Source organism: Convolutriloba macropyga, chromosome 12 (genome assembly GCF_964194025.1).
Source record: "Convolutriloba macropyga chromosome 12, txConMacr16.3, whole genome shotgun sequence".
NCBI lineage: Eukaryota > Metazoa > Xenacoelomorpha > Acoela > Convolutidae > Convolutriloba > Convolutriloba macropyga.
In genome coordinates, this window is record NC_134479.1 from 40,784,931 (window position 1) to 40,803,887 (window position 18,957).

The window sequence follows — 18,957 nt, forward strand, 5'->3', positions numbered from 1 at the left end:
TGCTAAAACGGCTTCAATTAAAGCAAGTCATTCAGTACATCGCTATTGCTTTTTGCTACTTATACGCGTGTTCGTTTTTAAAGAAAATACTTAGTGATTTTTTTTTAGTTTTGCTATCAATTGTTGTACTTATTGCTCTCTTATCTCTTAATCTCTTAATTTTTTGTTTTTTTTTGCCTTATCATTTAATATTATCAATTAGCAGAGTCACGGACATTTAATGTCAGGTTGCTAATGAGAAATTGGGGAGTATATTTGGCAGTTTGAATTCACAGCAGTTGTTTTTTGATGGTGATCCTGTCTTTTCAAAAAATAAAAGTTAAATTTTTAGTCTTGTTTTTTTTGTTGTTCTTGTGTTGTTTTATTGCTTGGTCTCATTACTAGCAGCTTTCATCTGCCTTTTAAAGCGGATTAAATGATTGTCAGGACATAAGTTATTACAATTCTTTGAATTGTATTTCAGGGCTTGTCGTGCTATGTTTTTTTTTAAAATCGTCGTCTCCATCGATGATTCTTGCGACCATTGACTTTTACAATTTCAGTGACGTCTAATGCTTTGCAATTAAAATTTGTGTGCGTGACGTCATTTGTTCAGCTTTTAATTCCGTTGAGTGACCTACCTCACTCAAAAAATGACTTCTGAGCTCTCTTAATGAACTTTCAATTATATGAACATTTACTAGTTAAAGGTCAATAGTGTGCATCTAAGTAGTGCCGAACCTATATGCCTTAATGCTTGAGTATTAGATTGTTGAGTTTTTGACTTCGAATATTAATTTTGAAGAAGCTTTATAAGTGTTTTTTCCTTATAGAGCGTATGTGTCTCATAAAAATGACAGTCCGAATCTAACCCAAAAAGTCTAGTGGTCTATTAAATGACTCGTGTTCATGTTCAATCTGTCTATCTTATTTTTTTTAATTGTTTCAATTCCATGGAAGGCCACAAGCTTCTATCGTGGCTATTTCCGGCAATCTGCCGGCTATGTTTTGTAGTTGTTGCCAATATTTTCAATTTTGTTAAATGTTTACTTTGTTAAATGTTGTGCTAGCCCGGTTTATGCTATCCTGCAGTTTAGTTTTTACGTTTTTTGGTACAAGAGAAAATTAGGCCTGGATTTCTAAGCATAGAAAAAACAAATGGCTAATGAAATTTGCTATTTTTGAAAATACCAAATTTGCATATTTTCGTGTTTATTCTAGTTGTGTTCTAGAAAACTTCTTCTGTGCTTGCAAGTGGGTTCGTTTTGAATACGTCACGTCCAAGAATTTGCAGCAAAAGTTTTGCTTATTTCAAGATTTGAGGTAAATAATTTTCAAGAAATTTGTCCAAATCCTTGGATGGTATATCAGGACTTGCATTCTATCATATTTTTTTTGAAAAATTGCCTGCATGACATAGTTTTTCACACTTATGGGAGCAAGTTTTTTTTTTCATTCGCGCGAATAGTTTTGGGTCCTTCACTCTCAACATTCCATAGAAACTCCTGTTTTTTAAAAAATGGTCTCATTTTTTCATTTGTATTGTCTTCAGGTCTATGAATCTATTGCAGCTATTTTTGTACAATAAGCCAGCAATCGTTGTATATGATCATTTTGGCGTCATCCGATAAAAGAGTGAGTTGGCAGCTTATATTCGTTCACAAATGACTTTAATCCAAAGACAGCAACAATCGAAAGAAAGCGGTGATGAAATAGAAATTTCTGTTTTCCGTTTTTTTCTTTAAACTTCATTTAACAGATGCTTCACATTGAAATAGAGGATTTTTCAATCATTTTCTGAATCATCAAATCAATATCTTTGATTTTCTCAATCAAAACATCAGATGTATCGTAAATGTTTTTAGGAATCCGAAAATGCCACCGGAACCCTTGCGTTTCTAACTTGATTCGCTAAATCGCTAAATTTCATTTGATTTTAATTTCAGAATGTGATGCTGGATTTCAACGCCAACGAGAGCTATCGGCTGAGTATCTGTGTTGACAAGTCGGTGTTTAGCACCATAGAAACAGCTCAATGTGATGTTCAGTTCTACCTAGTTAACTCACTACTGTCTAAATGTCTCGGTATGATCTCAACAAGTTGTGTTGCGTTGCGTTCTTATGTTTCTCCCACTCTACACATTCATTGTTTGACCTTCACAATTTTTCAAGTTTTTGAGTTGAAGCAGCCACGTCCGTCGCAGTTCTGCATTATTATTCGATTACGAGCCAGTGCCCCGGGTGAACAATGTGAACCAGATGGTTCACTTTGCGTCTCTAATTCTACTAAACGTATCTTGATACATGTAAAAATGGCATTACAGCTGGGGATATGTCGACAAAGGAACAATTATACTACTTGTTAATTATATTATGTTTTAGTCCTTTGTCGGCTAGTTCCACAAATTAGCTCAATGTTAATTAAATATAGGGCTGGTGTCTCGTAATGTCAGCATAACCACCTCCAACTATTCCGGGGCTAAAAGTTAACCGCAATTGGTCAGATTCGAGACGCTTTTAGCTGTAAGAGAAGTAATGGTTGAAAAGCCTTGCAAAATTTGCATCAAATTTTTTGTCATCAGATATTGTTTTCTGTTCCTGATAGAAGCCAGAATCGTCAAGACAGAGTTAAAGGTCAAGCATGAACGCTCTATCCGAAAACTGTTTGGAAAACGGTTAATGCTAAAAGTAACCAGGGAAAACTGCAATAAATAAATTCTATTGATTCTCTAGATTCCTTGGATTCAATACAGACCGTTTACTAATTGCATTATATCCAAGCTTATATTGCATCTTGAGATATAGAGTGCCTGTCTGCACACGAATATAAAGATGTACCTGGGAAAATTGTGGAAAATACGACAAAATAGTGATTCTATTTATTCATTGAGATCAGAACGTTTCGCAAGAATGATCTCGAATTGTTCGACTTGCAGGCCTCCTAGTTGTTTTGGTGGTAACTCATAAGAATATTATGCAGTTTGTGTTTAATAAATTTATTCGGCTAAGAAACAGTAATCTTGAAAGTGTTCCAGGCACCTTTACCTTGGGACCACCAATCAAATCTCGTGCTCATCAGGGCTCTGCCCTTCTGTCTGCGCCGAGCACCGCGGGAACTTCTTTGGCATCAGCTCAACTTGGTGGAGGTGTCCCACAGGACTTTCTGGGTCGTAATCCGGTACCCTTTGGTCATCCTTCGGCGGCTGCGATGTTGAGTGACAACTACAGAAGGGCTCTAACTGAGCACCATTTGTTGCGAGCCAGTAGAGGTAAATCATAGTAATCCGATTCCATATTTTTTGTCTGATGAGGCATAATTTTTCCATGCCTCATCAGATGTGTGAGTGTATTTAACTGTCAATTGCAGTTGTGTCTGCTATTTTAATAAATAATGTGCTAAATAGCAATTATAAGAAATCAGGGGCGGCAATGCAGTCCAAATCAGCTTTATCAGGATAACAGAAATGGTATCCATTTTGCCTTTTTAACGGAAAGGGGCGAATTTTTCAAAAGCAAAGCAAGCATAATTGACGTATCGTTAGGACAAACTTGAAAATTGGCACATTCATAAAATATCTAAACAAAACGGATAACAAGGTTTTGATCCGCGTTTTCATGAATTGGTTTTGTGTGCTCGTTTTTTTGATTTTTTAAACCCCCAGTTTACAAAATATTTTTTTGTAAAAGTAACTTAGTATTTCAGGTAGAAATCGTCCTCGTGCGAATAGTCACAGTCAGCGGCGAGTAATTCCGTTGAAGAGACGCAAACAGATGGTGACAACAACAGATATGGGATCTGGAATCACTCAAGTTCAGCCAAATGTGGCATCATCAGAAGCAGGTGTGTACGGGACATTCGGTAAAAATTTAATGAATACGAGCAAGGGTTATTCCAGGGAGTTCCTGATTATGACGAGTCAGCCAAGTTATACATCAAATGATTTTGAGAATTATAGTTGAATTTGAGAGATGGAAAAATTTGAGAGAATATTTTAAGTACTAAAGTGATTTACAATACCGATTGTACAATTTTTAGAGAACAGTGTTGACTTTATTATTTGTTGCATAATAGAGCTGTTGGACGCTTTTGGGTGGAAGTAGTTTACTGAATCTTACAAAAGCCCCAAATTATAATATTTTCGAAAGAACTGCAAAGTAGGCTGAGTTTTACGCCGATGTTGGCAAAATTTGCTTTTTTCTTAAAGCGTCAAAAATTTAGCGACGCTGATTAAATTTTATTTTTTTTTCACGAGCATAAGTCATAATTAACTTGGTTATCATAACTATCGTAATTAATTCAACAGATCAGCAGTTCATTAATTCTAAATTCAACTGTCCATTTGAAATTTCCACACGTGAAATGGTCGTTTATATTCTCCCCACTTTGGACAGGTAAGAATAAAAACTCGTGATTTAAGGATTTAACAAATCGTAAATGTTTTTTCTGAAATGTCCCATTTACTGAGGTTCTCCCCACTTCAGGTAAGAACACAAAGAGGAGCAGTTGTACTTTCAATTAGATGCCTTTGAGAAAGTTGATTTCCTTCGGTGATTTCGAAGTTTCTCTGCTGATGGATGAGGACAAAAACTAGTACAATTAACTGGACTCCCCACTCATTGGGTTACATTTAAACAAAGATGGGCTCCACTCTCATAAAGTGAGTCCGATATCACTTTCTTGACCGGACTTTCTTGACCCTCTCATTGGACATAGCGGCATAATTGGATGCGACAGTCCCCATCATTTCTGGCTCATAATCGCGAATATCCTGCAATCAGCGTTGTAGCTGAGCCATGCATGGCTTTTTTTGATACCAGTTGAGTGAGGCGATCGAAGGCTACTGATAGGTTTGAGGGCTGGAAACCTCTGTTATCAGATAAAGGAGCTATTCTTTTCAATGGTTTCCGCGTTGTTTCGGTTAGTCCGCCAAAAGTTTCTAACGCCAATGGTATGAAAAGGATGCCGATATCGCTGCACTTCTGGTAATAATGCCCAATATTTCTGTCTTCAGCTAGGGTTAGAGTAAAACCACATATCCTCGCCGCATCTGAGATAAGACTGGCTTGCAGTGGGGACGTAATAGTGACGTCTAAAGCTGCGGGTTGTCCTGCTGTAAAACTGGGCAAACTTTTTTTTCATCGACTATAGGATATAACTTGCTATTGTTTATGTATCAAGGACTGAGCTTTTCATAACGTTGCTGGGCGCACAATCTGTCAAAAATCGGGGATTAGCAAGCTGCTATTAAGAATATTCTGCTATTATAATTTGATTGTTTTCGTTTCAATAAGTTAGTTTAATTTCTTGGTCAAAAAGTAAAAAAAAATTCTGTTCAAAAGTAAAAAGATTATTTTATGTGCCTCAATAGCATAGGAGCAAATTTTCATGTACAGGCGAACAACAAAGGTAGTAAAATTTAAGGACGAACAACAAAACAATTCAAATATGGTTAAAAATTTTTAAGCCAACGATTTTCTTCACAAAACAACGTTTTTGCTTTTGCTAGCATCTTCAGGAAATTACTTACTGAAAATTCACAATGATAAAATAATGAGTTTGTTTGCTAAAACGGAATTTATGGGTTCTGAGAACTTTCGTTTTTTGTCAATTCTAATAATTTTTTACAATTTTTTACGCTTTGGTTTTTTGGTTAATCTTGAAGTTTTTCATCATTGTCACTTGTATTTGTACGGAATCACATCTCGTAGATTTCCTGCCGTTTCCGAACTCAATTTTGCTAATATACAAATTGCGAAAAGAAGTCACCTCATGTCGAACCAAAATTTTTTTGTCTGTTCTCTCCCCTTGAACTCGTCTCGCATGTTGAGCGCGGGCCTCCCTTGTCTGATATGAAGCGCTTCCGTTGCCATTAATTTTCCTTCGTCGCTGCACTGATAAATGGTTTTCTATTGGAATGCTATGAAGCTTTCGCAGCCTTCACTTACATGCTTTCCGACTCCAACGATTGTTGTTCATTTATCCTAGTGGTTAAAATTTGCAGTCTACGGGACCTAGGTGGATTCACATCCACTACATTCAATTTCGTGAACCACGTTGGACTTTAAAATTTATTTTTTGATTGTTTTCGTTTCAATAAGTGATTTTCTTGTTTCATTAACTGAATTTCTGCAGTCTACGGGACATATGTGGATTGACATCCATTACTTTTGATTTCATAAACCACGTTGAACGTTAAAATCCGGTCAAAAAGAGATTTCAGTGCAAGCATACTTAATTTCACTTTTATGGTTGTATAAACAATCATAAGAGGGTTTCGTATTTTTCAGCTTTACACTTAGATTTCCTCGATATTGCAAAAACTTTCGCTTCTCAAGTTTCCGGTTGACTGGGCAGTCCCTTGTTTTGTATGAATTGAGAATTTTTTTTAAAGAGTTTTGTTAGCAATCATTTGCGACCGGTTTTGTGGTTATTGGTGTTTCTTCCAAAGTTTTTGACTGATTTGAAATGATCATGAAAACTTTGCCATTTGGTGTGCATGTGAACAGTCGTTGTAAAGCGCTTTCCACAATAATATTCTTGAAATGGGTTGGAGCCTACCTGCAATAATTGAAAATGGTTCCCGTAGCAGTAGGTTTTCTGTACCATTTACAAGTTAATTTTCTCTCTTTGTCCACCTTCAAAGTCATGTCCAGAAAAGCGACATCCCCGTTTTGGTCAAATATCTCAAGAGTGAATTGAAGATTTTGATGCAACTGGTTGGCCAAGTTCAACATGGTTTCGGGAAGCCCTTTCACTCGTCAAGTTATATCGTCATCGTATCTCCCAAAAAGTTTCCGTTCTGTGGTAGGGGTTAAACTTCTAGCAGTCCACGGCGCAACTTCTAGCTTCTAGATACAAAACCGTTCTTACAATCGGGACTCATTTGATCTTTGTTTTCCGTCTTGCCCGTAACTGGATCTATACAAAAATTTTTGGTTTTTTTTTCCTCGGGTTTTCATCCAAATATTGACCCAGACAACTGCTGAGGATGCCCCCATTGCGGGTGCATTGTCGGCTTTAAAAATTTAGTCAAATTGTGATAAGAACTCTCGTGCAGCATTTACTCTGATCAGTCGTTATTTTTGAGCAATCAAGCAATCATTACAAGAGTTTCCAGTGTAATTTAGATACCGTTAAGTAATTGCCAATCAACATCTTTTTAGAAATAATGAAAAGTTAGTGTTACCATTTTCTACCAAGTCGTGTTCGCAAGCCGTTTGTCACTGTTCTGCGACTCATTTTAGCATGTTAATTAGACGGCAATGAAAGAAAACCTATTGATAAGTAGGTGTATAAAAATGTCCAGAATTACTAATGTAATGTGTATTTGAATGGCCATCATTCTTTCGATAGATAAATTTTGTTGATATTTTCTGAATCTCTTGTAAAAGATTTTGTAAATAGTAAAACTTTACATCGCCGATGTCAATGTCGGATTTCTTTATTGGTGTGATCATTAGTGGGCTGGTGTGATCATAATACTCAATCGAACAAGTTCTTTGGGGGTTTACTCTTAAAATTTACTCCAAGAATTACTTTTTTTCAATTACTTATTTTAATTGTAAATTTTAAATACCAAAAGTTTTCGGAGGTGGGTTTACAGAAAGCAGTATTATTAAAATTGTCAATCAACAGTTGTTTTGTGGCTTAAAGGATAGTTTCTCTTGTTGATGTACCTTTGGAAGCTTTTATCTAAATTTACTTTAAAAAACTCTTTAAAATCGAAAGATAACAGTATTTTACGCACAAAAGGTCTTTCATGCTCCTCAAGCGGTCTTCCGATAAGTTTGTTGAATATAAATGACTTTGCCTCTTTATGTGCCTGGGCCAAAATTCATAGCATCATGCCCTTGAAGTTCTTCAACTTTTCCAATAGCCGTACTCGATTTCGAACGGTGACCTTGTAAGCTGTTGCAGAGCGATGCGTCTTGTAAAGTAACCACAGCTGTCAAAATTTTGTACGATAGCAACGCGTCGCGCAAAAAGCTTTGTAGTTTGAAAGACTAATAGTTGAATATTCAAGCATTTTTTTAGATCGATTTTTGCTTAGGGAATGATTCCCTAAGCAAAAATGAGTTTCTGAAAGAAAATTACTTGAACAAACAACTCTTGCTTCCGAACTACAAAGTTTTGCGTGACGTTTTTTCAATAGCATCCTACATCATCATTCACATCCTACAAAAATAAATTTTAACGTATTTTTATTACTTTTTTTCAGGTGGGCGGTTTTCGGACGGTAATGTTTCAATTGCAACCGCGTCTTCGGCTCCGGTGACTCCTGTGAAGCGAACGTCATCTGGTGTAGCCATTGAGATCAGTCGAAACCCTAGCGGTCCTAGTTCCGCTTCTGCACAATTTCACAACGCAGCATCAAGCAGTAGTTAGTGATATGGTCTCTTCCCAAACTATTAGTTTCAAGGGCTAAGGTCTCAAAATTAACTTCTTTATTAACTTCGAGGCATTTAAAAATGAGTGAAGTTACATTGTTTCCAGTCATCAACTTGACTGCTGAAAGTGGGCATTGAAAGTCGGATATATTTGTTATGTTCACAAGAATTTCCTTTCCCTCTAATTTGCAGTTTCTAATGTCTGCAGTGCCAGAAGTTAAAATGCCAGAAGTTGCTACTTAGCCAGAAGTTGAATTTCGTTTACTTTCGTCATTTTAAAACGTGCGCGTTTCGTGTTTTAAGCATGGTTGTGATTCTGCAGAAGTCACTTCGAAATTCTGACTTAATATCTCTAACCGTTTCGGGGTTCTCGATAAACGCCAGAAGTTCGCAGTGATTTAAGCAGAGTCACTTAACCATTATCGAAGCGGTAGCTGCAGCTACTGTTCTGATCGCAGGGGTTGAAAATCGACGTCCTGGTTGAACAACGAAATGAGCTATTGATGTTCTTGGAATGCAAGCCAAACTTTTTGTGTATTAGGTCAACAACGTTCATCACATACTGAAATAAATTTGATAAGCGATGACGAAGATGACTTCGAGATACAAGAAATTGGAGCGGGAAATGTGGCCTCTGAGAGAGATAAAAATTCTCTAGATTCTTCAGCTATGGTCACTCATGCTCGTGGCAGCGCTAATTCGAGCCGAGATCCAACTGGGACTCCAGGGACGACTTTGCCAACGTCTGTTAGCACAAGAAACGAAACAAGTGTGCCATTGATTGGTAAGGTACCTTTAAGGGATTGTTAGAGGTTGAAAAACTCAAGTGCAAGTTTAAAACTGTCAGATCTCTGCTGTGGCAGATTCTAAAATGCCGCACTTTCCTATATTCAGTGCCTGACTTGAAACCTTGCAAAGATCGTGTTTCAAGCAAGTTTGCATGAGTCTGCTCAAGTCACTTCCAAATTCTGACATACATCTTGAATAGCTAGGCAGTTCTCGAATAATTTCAGTATTTTTGGTGAATTAATCAGAGTCACCCATATTTTTGATGGGAGTGTTTAAGTAAACAGTTCTAATTTCATATCAATAAAAACTCAACGTATTATAGATGACTGTTTTTGAGAACTCTAAAATATCAATGAGATACAAAACAAAAAAATATTACTCGAAAGTTTAAATATATTTTAGGGGTGCTAATTCGTCACATTGTCAAAGTTATTTTTGTTCTGTGACTGCTTTTGTTTTTAAAAGCTGTCAAATTGATAGTCTAAATGGGTACATTGATTTATCAATAGCCGCGTAGCGATAACCGCGTAGGATATTATTGATCTCATCGTAGGTTTCGCGGTTTCCAAGAAAAATTGTATCGGAAGGGATGCTGTCTTTTTGTTTTTGTTGTGATTTTCTGTGTTTTTTTAAGTGAGCGAGCTGCAAGAAAATGAAAGTTTAGGGAGTGAATAAGGTTTGAAAAGTTTGCTGAACAAATTCGAAGAGCCGATTCGAGAATATAGTTTTTTTTTTTTCGTTCATACCTCCTTTTGAAGCAGCGAGAAATCTGTTGTTAAAGAAATGTTTTTTTTTTTGCTTTTGATTTTCCATAGCCTCTTCGGGCTTTTAAATTTAAAAAAAATGGTACGCTCCTTTGGAGCTGTATTCTGATATAATTTTTCATTTTTCATTCCATTTTTTGGAAATATTCTACCCGTTGGATTGTTCGTTAACTGGAGTGAAGCTTGGTATTCACAGGCATTTGCGGTTCACTGCAGTTGTTTTTAATAGCCGCACAGCGATAGCTGAGCTATTATTGGCCTTCTCTTGGTTTTTTGCAATTCAATTCACTCTTAGTCCATTCTAGGTCTGGTTTTTCTGTTTAGTCAATGAAAATTCTTTGAATTGTACGTCAGGACTTGTCCTGCTATGTTTTTTTTATTTCGTCATGATTTTTGTTACGACCATATGACGTCACAGCCACTTTTTGTTCATTCGTTCATGCAATTTCAACTGAATTGCATGTGTGACGTCATTTTTCGCTCTTAGTGGAGCGAGTTTTGTTCATGCGCGTGATTAAATTTTTGGTCACACTTGACTCACCTCACTCTCAATAATGACTTCCTCACTTTAAAATTGACTTTTATTTACTTTAATTCAAAGAGATGAGGTCAAATGGGTGTGTGTCATTCTAAATGACGGTTATTTGAGATCAGCTAATAGAGGCAGCAATAACTTATACAGATTTTTAATCAAAATATGACAGATCAGCCTTCAATGAAAAGACGAATTTTTTTGGTCTGTCTTTTTTTCTGTTTTTTTTAGACTGCCGATCTAGGAATCTATTGCGGCTATTTTCTGGCAATCTGCCAGCTATGTTCTTTAAATTTTGATAAACAAATTGAGAATAATTGGAAAATTTCTAGCTTTTTTAGATAGATATCCGTGAGCTTATTAGGACTTGCATAAGCGATTTTGTAGTCCTGATTACATGAAATAGTTTTTGGTTTGTATGTGTACTTCAATTATATAAAAAAAAGTAATTGGGCTTAACTAGTTAGTTTAATCTTAACTAGTTAGTTAGTTTTATGGGGCTTAATCTTTTAGTTTAATTTGCTTAATAGCCAATTTTTGAAGTAATTGAAACTTTTTTTTGGTTAATTTTCTTTATAGTCATTTTTTTCTGGTTGTTTGATTAAGATAAATGTTTTTCTATGCTTTCCTGCGTTGTGCGTGCAGATACTAGTTATTTGCAGGGCTTGTTTTTTTCAAAGAAGACGAAATTGAGTAGTTTCCAGAATTCTTCTTGCTATGTCTTTTAAGACATACTGTGACACATTTGAATGATTTTCGAGGAAAATTGAAGAACTGATTTTGATCAGTCTGGGTCAGGAAGTGGAGCCAAAAAGCGAGTAGTATTTCGATGTGAACCTTTTTTACTCTAATTTTAAAGCCCAGTTGAAAAGCGTGTTTCAATCAAGTTGCATGACTCTGCTCAAATCTTTTCCAAATTCTGACATACATCTTGAAGAGCTAGGCAGTTCTCGATTAATTTCAGTGTTTTTGGTGAATTATCAGAGTCACCCATTTTTTTTTCGATGGGAATGTGTAAGTAAGCAGTTCTAATTTCATATCAATAAAAACTCAACGTATTATAGATGACTGTTCTTGAGAACTCTAAAATATGTATGAAAAACAAGACAAAAATATTATTAGTCAAACGTTTAAATATATTTTAGGTGTGCTATTTGTCGCAAATTATAAACAAAATTTCAGTTATTGATAGGTTGAAACTGCCGCAAAATTGTCAATGTTATTTTTGTTCTGTGACTGCTTTTTTTTTAAAAGCTGTCAAATTGATATTCTAAATAGGTACATTGATTTATCCATGGCCGCGTATTGAAAGCCGCGTAGGATATTATTGATCTCATTGTAGGTTTCGCGGTTTCCAGGAATTTGAAATGTATCGGAAGGGATGCTGTCTTTTTGTTTGCTTTTGTTGTGATTTTCTGTGTTTAAGTGAGCGAGGTGCAAAAAATGAAAGTTTAGGGAGTGAATAAGGTTTGAAAAGTTCGCTGAACAAATCCGAAGAGCATTTTCGAAAATATAGTTCGTTTTTTTGTTCATACCTCCTTTTGAAACTGCGAGAAATTGAAATATTAAAAATTTTTGCTAGGTGAGCAAATATTGTTCACTTGCGGCTCTTTCAAGTTTTTTTGGCTTTGACTTTTATGTTGTCTAAAAGGTTATTAATGACTAAGGTAACAATAGCGAGGTAGTTTTCATAGCCTCTTCGAGCTTTCAATTTAAAAAATGGTACGCTACTTTGGAGCTTTATTCTGAAATATTTTTACAATTTTCATTCCATTTTTGCAATATTTTTCCTGTTGGATTGTTTGTTGTTAACTGGAGTGAAGGTTGGTACTCATAAGCATTTTTTTGTAACAAACTGACTGAAATTTTTTCTGGTGCAAAGCAGTTGTTTTCTTTAAATTTTGACAAACAAATTGAAAATAATTGGAAAGTTTCTACCTTTTTTTTTTACTTTTTTTCAGAGATACAGATATCCGTGAGCTTACTAGGACTTGCATTACTTTGCGCGAGCGATTTTGTAGTCTCGATTGCATGAAATAATTTTGGGTTTGTATATGTAGTTGAATTATATGAAAAAGTAATTGGGCTTAACTATTTATTTTAATCTTAACTAGTTAGTTGGATTAATTTGGCTTAACCTTTTAGTTTAATTTACTTTATAGCCATTTTTTCGAGTAAATGGGTTAAACTATTTTATGGGTAATTTACTTTATCCTCATTGTTCTGTAGTTATTTGATTAAGATAGATTTTTTCTTTGCTTTCATTTGTTGTGCATTCTGATAATAGTTATTTGGAGGGCTGGTTTTTTCAAAGAAGACGAAATTTAGTCGTTACCCGAATTCTTCTTGCTATGTTTTTTAAGACATACTGTGCGCACATTTGAATGATTTCCGAAAAAAATTTAAGAACTGATTTCGATCACTCTGAATCAGGAAGTAGAGCCAAAAAGTGAGTAGTATTTCGATGTGCAAATTTTTTACTCAGTAAAAAAAGCGGTGTCTGAATAAAATTTCGTGTTCTCAATAGTGTATTTTCAATGTTTTTCATCCGTTTTTTTAAAACGATTTCGGAGCCCATTCTGCTCATTTCTATGTCTAGTTATGTTGTTTAGCCTATGAAAATAAATTAAGACTATGTTTTTATTCATCGTCGACATCAATGATGCTTGCGACCATTTGACTGCTGTGTGTTCAGTGACTTCTGCTTTGCAGTTGTGTGCATGGGGCCATTTGTTACTCTATTTGGCGTCAGTCTTAGATTAATTGTGATGAGTTTTCGACTTGCATCACTCAACTGACTTTGTGCTAAGTAATTTAACATTATTTTTTAAAAAGCATTTTTAAATTGAAATTCAAAGTGCATCTGAACTGAGCATCTAAAGTGCTCTAATTTTGAGGATTATAGATTTTGAACTTTTCCTCTGGAACAGCTAATTTTAACGGAGCTGAAGTCTTTTGGTGCTTTTTAATAGCCGCCGTCAGCCTCTAAACGGCTATTATTTAGGCACTCTCCTTTTTTTTAATTCGCTTTATCTTTTGATCACGTTTTTCGTTTTATATTTTCACGTTTGATTTCTGACTTACCTCACTCACCGTTTCTACTGAATGGATTTTGAATTCTTTTACTCATTGAACTTCGTAATGCGAATATGGTCAAAGTAAAAAGAGAAATCATAAGAAACGGGATGAACGTATAAAGCTCGCTCATTAAGTCATTGTGCGTTAGGTTATCAAAGTTCATTAAAGCGATTGCTAGCTGGCATTAGTATTATGCTTAATAGCGTTCAAATTAGAAGCTGAAATAAGTGTAGTTTTAGAATCTAACCGAATATGCAGAATTTGCACAACAAATAAGAACGCTGGCACTTAGAAAAATGTTGTCAATTTCGATCTTTCGATTTCTTCTGTTTCAATCGCAATATGCGTCAAGCGGGTCACGAAGGCTATTTTCGGCTATGTTTCTGTCACATAACAATGACACTCCGAATCTAACCCTTACAGTTCTTGAAAATAAAAGTGGTCAATTTATCTATCTTTATTCTTGCTTTTTCAATTCCAATAATGATCACGGATGTCTATCGGGACTCTTCAGTCAATCTGTGAGCTATGTTCTTCGTAGAACATTTTAATTTTTGGCAGTCCGTTCTAGGTTGTTTTGAGATAACTATCTATTATTTAAAAGTGATTATTAATACTTAGGCGATTAGAGGTTGATTTTCTAGAAAATTTATGTAATGAAAATTTTGTGTAGACAATCAATCAGCAGGCAGAGTTGTAAAGTTGCCCTCTAGTGGAGACGAGCTTTGTTTGCCCCGGGATTTTTCAACTGCAAGTCAAAATTCCACTCGTGTCGTGGAGGAAATTGTGTCACAACACCCACCGACCTCTGCAGCCCTCAAATCCGAAGCAGATCAAGGTTTACAAATTCCAGAGGAAGTTTTAAATGCGACCCAGATTGTTGACTCGAATAGACACGGTGAGGATTTTTGTATTTGTGTATTCTGAGTGAAGTAGAGCTGTTGGCACAGTCGTAGTAACTGAATAAATCGGAGAGTCGTATTAGCCAGAAGTCGTATTAGCCGGAGAGTCGTATTAGCCAGAAGACTTTATAACAGTCAATTTTTAATCAAAGTTGTTCTCAAGTCTCAAGACAGCACATGTACGGAATTTCTGTGCGAAATTGAAGATGCTTTTTAACTGTTAAATTTTAAGTTTTGGAATATTTTGTGAAGGTTGTCGGTCATCTTGAATTGATGCATTATCAAAAATAGTCAATTTTACAAATTTCACTGCTGAAAACAACTGCTGAATATTAAAATAAAACTCTTTCAGCATTTCTCAATTGTAACTGTTTTTGGAAATTCGAACTTGTTGTATAGATGGCCCTAGATTCATTTGAATGATTTCAGAGCCGAGTTTGTCAAATTCGAACACCTTTGTGTCTAATATGCGGAATCCGCTGTACATTTGGAGCGACAGTTTAAGTCAAGAGCCGGAACAACTAGAAGACGATCGGAGTGGTGGTGTAATGAGAACAACTGAAAGAACTGCATCTGAGCAGGGGTCGCCTACGAGTGGTGGGGGTAGTGGTCATCACACATCTCCGACTGTTGTCGGCATCAAGTCTGTGTCACGCGTCGCTGAGAACCAGCAGGTCAGATTTTTGCCACTAACATTTCAACTTTCGTCGACCAGTTTGTTCTTTTTTAATAGCCGCACAGCGATAGCTGGGGCTATTATTGGCCTTCTCTTGGTTTTTTATAATTCAAAGAATTTGAATTGTATTGGTGTGCTGTTTTTTTTGTGTGTTCATACATTTTTCAATACCTTTGATCTTTCAAAACAGGATAAACAGGTAAAGCCCAGCGGGCATTAAGTTTCATTAGAGGCACAAAGTGGGCTTTAGTAGTCCTTCAAGTGCTTATAGTTGTGCAGCTACTGAGATGGCCTTAATTTAAGGTTAAAAGGTCATTTTTAGGAGTTTTTGGGCTCAAAATGGTGCCATTTTTCATGTTTTTTGTAATTTTTTATTTTGATTAGTCTTAGGTTGAAGTTTTTAAAAGTTGATGAAGGCCTTTTACGAGACAAAATCGCTTGTTATGACCTTTTTATGAGCTATATGTTTTGGTACTACAAACAAACACGCAAAGTGATACTAATTTTTGCAATTTTTAGGTTTTTTTGAAAATTTTTAGCATTTTTTTTGTTTTTTAGCTCTAGGTGTCAAGAAATCTCCTCTAGGGTTTGATAAAGGGTTTGATGATAGATTACTGCATAGTTTCTAGTGGTAATGGAATGGTTTTTATGTTTTGGCCATCGTGAATTTTAGCGTTTTTTGACAAAACCTGCAATTTTTTTTCATATTTTTTGACATTTATTGTCATTATTCATGTTGTTTGAGTCCCAGGGGCCAGAAAACCTCATCATGGGTTAGATAAGTTAGTAAGTTACTGAAAAATTTTTAGTTGCCATGGATTAAGTTTCAACTTTTGAATATCACAAATTTTTGCGATTTTGTTTTTGACAAAATTCGCATTTTCTTCAGGTTTTGAAAATGTTTGTCATTTTTTCAGTTTTTCCGGCTTGAGGGACCAGGCAATCTCCTTTGAGGTTTGCTAATGGGGCACTGCATAGTTTCTAGTAACAATAGAATGGTTTTTAACATTGTAATGTCTCGAATTTTTCATTCTTTTGATAAAATCTGCAATTTTAAGGCTTCCTTAAGTTTTTGTCAGTTTTTGATATTCGTCCATTCTAGAGTGCGAGAAAACATATTCCACGCTCTGATAAAAAGGTTCTGCATTGTTTTAAGTTTCAATGGATTTGTTTTCAACAATTTAACCTTTCGACTTTTAGAAGTTCTTTGATAAAATTTGCTTTTATTTATTTTTTTCTTGCCTCAGTAGCCCGGTAACCTCATCCAGGGTTTGATAGTATGTTATTAAGTAGTTGCTAGGCGGCAATTGAATGGCTTTCAACATTTTAATAGAACGAATTTCTATTTTTTGAAGTTTAAAATTTTTTCTAGAAATTTTTGTCTATCGATCTATGAGCCAATGAGTTTTTTGAAGCTTGGAATTGGGTTACTGGATAGCCTCTGGAGACCCAGGAAAGATTCTGAAGATTTTTTTATCACAATTTTCAGCAAAATTTCCCTATAATTTGCAATTGGTTTCGTTCTCTAAATTTTTTGTTCATTTTCGAGTTAATCGAGCTTCAGGGCCAATGTTTATTTTTCCAAGTCTTGCAGATATAATACTGGACCGCTGTCAGAAACAAAAATTGATCTTGAACATATTTTTGAAGTAGGTTTTGTTAAAGCGAAAAAATTTTGTCTTAGGTTTAAAAGCTTCTAGAGTTTTAGCAATGAGTATATTTTTGTTTAGTTTTGATTATTTTAGTTTCTCAATTTTTTGATGATTTTGTTTGTGTTCTGGCTGGCATTGTTCAATTGATCTGCTGGTCAGGTAGAGTACGTCTGAGTTTTTCATTCAATTCTTTGATTTGTATTTCAGGACTTGTCCTGCTATGTCTTTTACAATTCAAAGAATTTGAATTGTATTGGGGCGCTGTCTTTTTTTTTAAGATCTGTTCACACATTTTCATGATTTTTGAAGTCAAATTGGAATAGTGATTTTGGTCACGCCGAAACCAGAAGTGGAGCGAAAAAGCGAGTGGTTTTGCGGCGTGAAATCGTTTTGCCCAATCCATTCATAGTCCGTTCTTGGTCTAGTTTTCTGTTTAGTCAATGAAAATTCTTTGAATTGTACGTCAGGACTTGTCCTGCTATGTTTTTTTATTTCGTCGTCGCGATTTTTGTTACAACCATATGACGTCACAACCACTTCAAATCTGTGTTTTGTGCTTTCTTTCATGCAATTTCAACTGAAATGCGTGTGTGACGTCATTTTTCGCACTTAGTGGAGCGAATTTTTTGTTCATTCGCGTGATTAAATTTTTGGTCACACTTGACTTACCTCACTCTCAAAAATGACTTCCTTACTTTGAAATTGACTTTTATTTACTTTAATTCAAAGAGATAAGGTCAAATGGGTGTGTGTCACTCTAATTGAAGGGTATTTGGGAGCAGCTAATAGAGGCAGCAAAAACAGATTTTTAATCAATTATAGCATACCAGCCTTCAATGAAAAGACGATATTTTTGGTCTGTCTTACTGTTTTTTTTTTAGATTGCAGGTCTACGAAACTACTGCGGCTATTTTCTGGCAATCTGCCAGCTATGTTTTAAAAATCTTATCCCTTCTCAATAAAGAGCAAATAGCCGTCTGTGATTGTTCAAGGCATTGGAGATGACGATTGATCAATTCCAGGAAACAATTATGAGAAAAAGTATTTGAATTGCCTTCTTTACAGAGAACGGAGCGCAGCAAAGATTAGCAAAGGTCTCCGATGACAATTTTGGATAGCCATTTTTTTATCAGTTCGTCAAAGGAAATACTGAAAATGATTTCATTTTTCAAGAGTACAATACGTAGCGAGTGCGGAGAAATAATTTTATGGAAAATATCGTAAAAATTGAGAGGAAAGATAGTTTTGGCTTACATGAGCTCTATTCATCAATGTGTGGTATTGCAAAATGTGTATGTAACAAAGGAAATAATTTTGCATTTAGAACATGGAATCCTTTCCAGAGTCATCCGCACGCACACAAGTTGTTACGTTAGAGAGCTCTGGATCTACACGATCATCGCCAGCTGCGATCGAATTAGCCAGCAACATTACAAGCAGCTCCAATAGCAGTAATAATACAAGTAATTCGCAATCTGTGGCCGGCACGAGCAACAGCACCTCTCAATCAGCGAGTAGAGAAATTGTGAGGTGCGAGTTATGCGAATATCAAACTCCGTCCTTGAAAAGACTAAGACTCCATTATGCTACCGTTCATCTTCTAGAGTAAACTTAATAATAGCTTACGGCGCTAATTGAATTTTTTGTTGTGCCCTTTTGTGGACAAAACTGACTAAATATGTATCAATATTTGACACATCTTCAAAGAGTATAATTGTGCTAATCAGATCCACATTTTCCAATCGGTGCATTTCAAAAAATGGTGATTCGTTTAAAGCAAAATCTGCAGTTAGTCGTTTTAGGAATGCAAATTATGCATGCAATCAATATGAGGTCAGTCCAAATTTGTGTACTCTGGTGCCTATATGTAATAAATGACATAAATAAAAGTATAAGATAAATTGACGATGTGTTCTTTTTAAAAAGTTTTATTTGCTGCACCTCTTTTCTAATACTGTATTTCAGTTATGTTGGTTGTACATGATTGGGCTTCTTTGAATTGTAAATTTTCCTTTCACATATGTCAAAACGTAAGTGATGTGATTAATTGCTCTCGAACGATGTTTGAAATAATTATTGTAAACATGCTAGTGCTCTTTTTTATGCAAAATTTTTGCATGACCATTCTGACTTTTTGAGTGACCGTTTTCACTTTTAATTTTATTAGTAGTATATAATAGCCTTTAATGACGTCATT

The 18,957-nt window shown here is 35.4% G+C and overlaps 2 protein-coding genes across 2 annotated transcripts in view; one reads left to right on the top strand and one right to left on the bottom strand.

Moving 5' to 3' along the window:
• LOC142350815 (acetyl-CoA acetyltransferase B, mitochondrial-like) overlaps positions 1 to 18,957 on the bottom strand; it is a 406,383-nt gene that overhangs the window by 312,045 nt on the left and 75,381 nt on the right. The window lies entirely within an intron of this gene.
• LOC142350370 (uncharacterized) lies at positions 1,930 to 18,918 on the top strand. Its single transcript, XM_075402218.1, has 8 exons — positions 1,930 to 2,064; positions 3,015 to 3,248; positions 3,683 to 3,820; positions 8,199 to 8,360; positions 8,909 to 9,151; positions 14,204 to 14,428; positions 14,862 to 15,106; positions 18,085 to 18,918. The coding sequence occupies exons 1-8, from the start codon at positions 1,932 to 1,934 to the stop codon at positions 18,367 to 18,369; spliced, it is 1,665 nt and encodes a 554-aa protein (XP_075258333.1). The 5' UTR covers positions 1,930 to 1,931; the 3' UTR covers positions 18,370 to 18,918.

Excerpts from the sequence above, each read along its gene's own strand:
- LOC142350370 (XM_075402218.1), top strand. The coding sequence starts at position 1,932 with ATGCTGGATTTCAACGCCAACGAGAGCTATCGGCTGAGTATCTGTGTT. Across the intron at positions 9,152-14,203 it reads AACAAGTGTGCCATTGATTG|ACAATCAATCAGCAGGCAGA; the intron begins GTAAGGTACCTT and ends AATTTTGTGTAG. Across the intron at positions 15,107-18,084 it reads GCGTCGCTGAGAACCAGCAG|AACATGGAATCCTTTCCAGA; the intron begins GTCAGATTTTTG and ends TTTTGCATTTAG.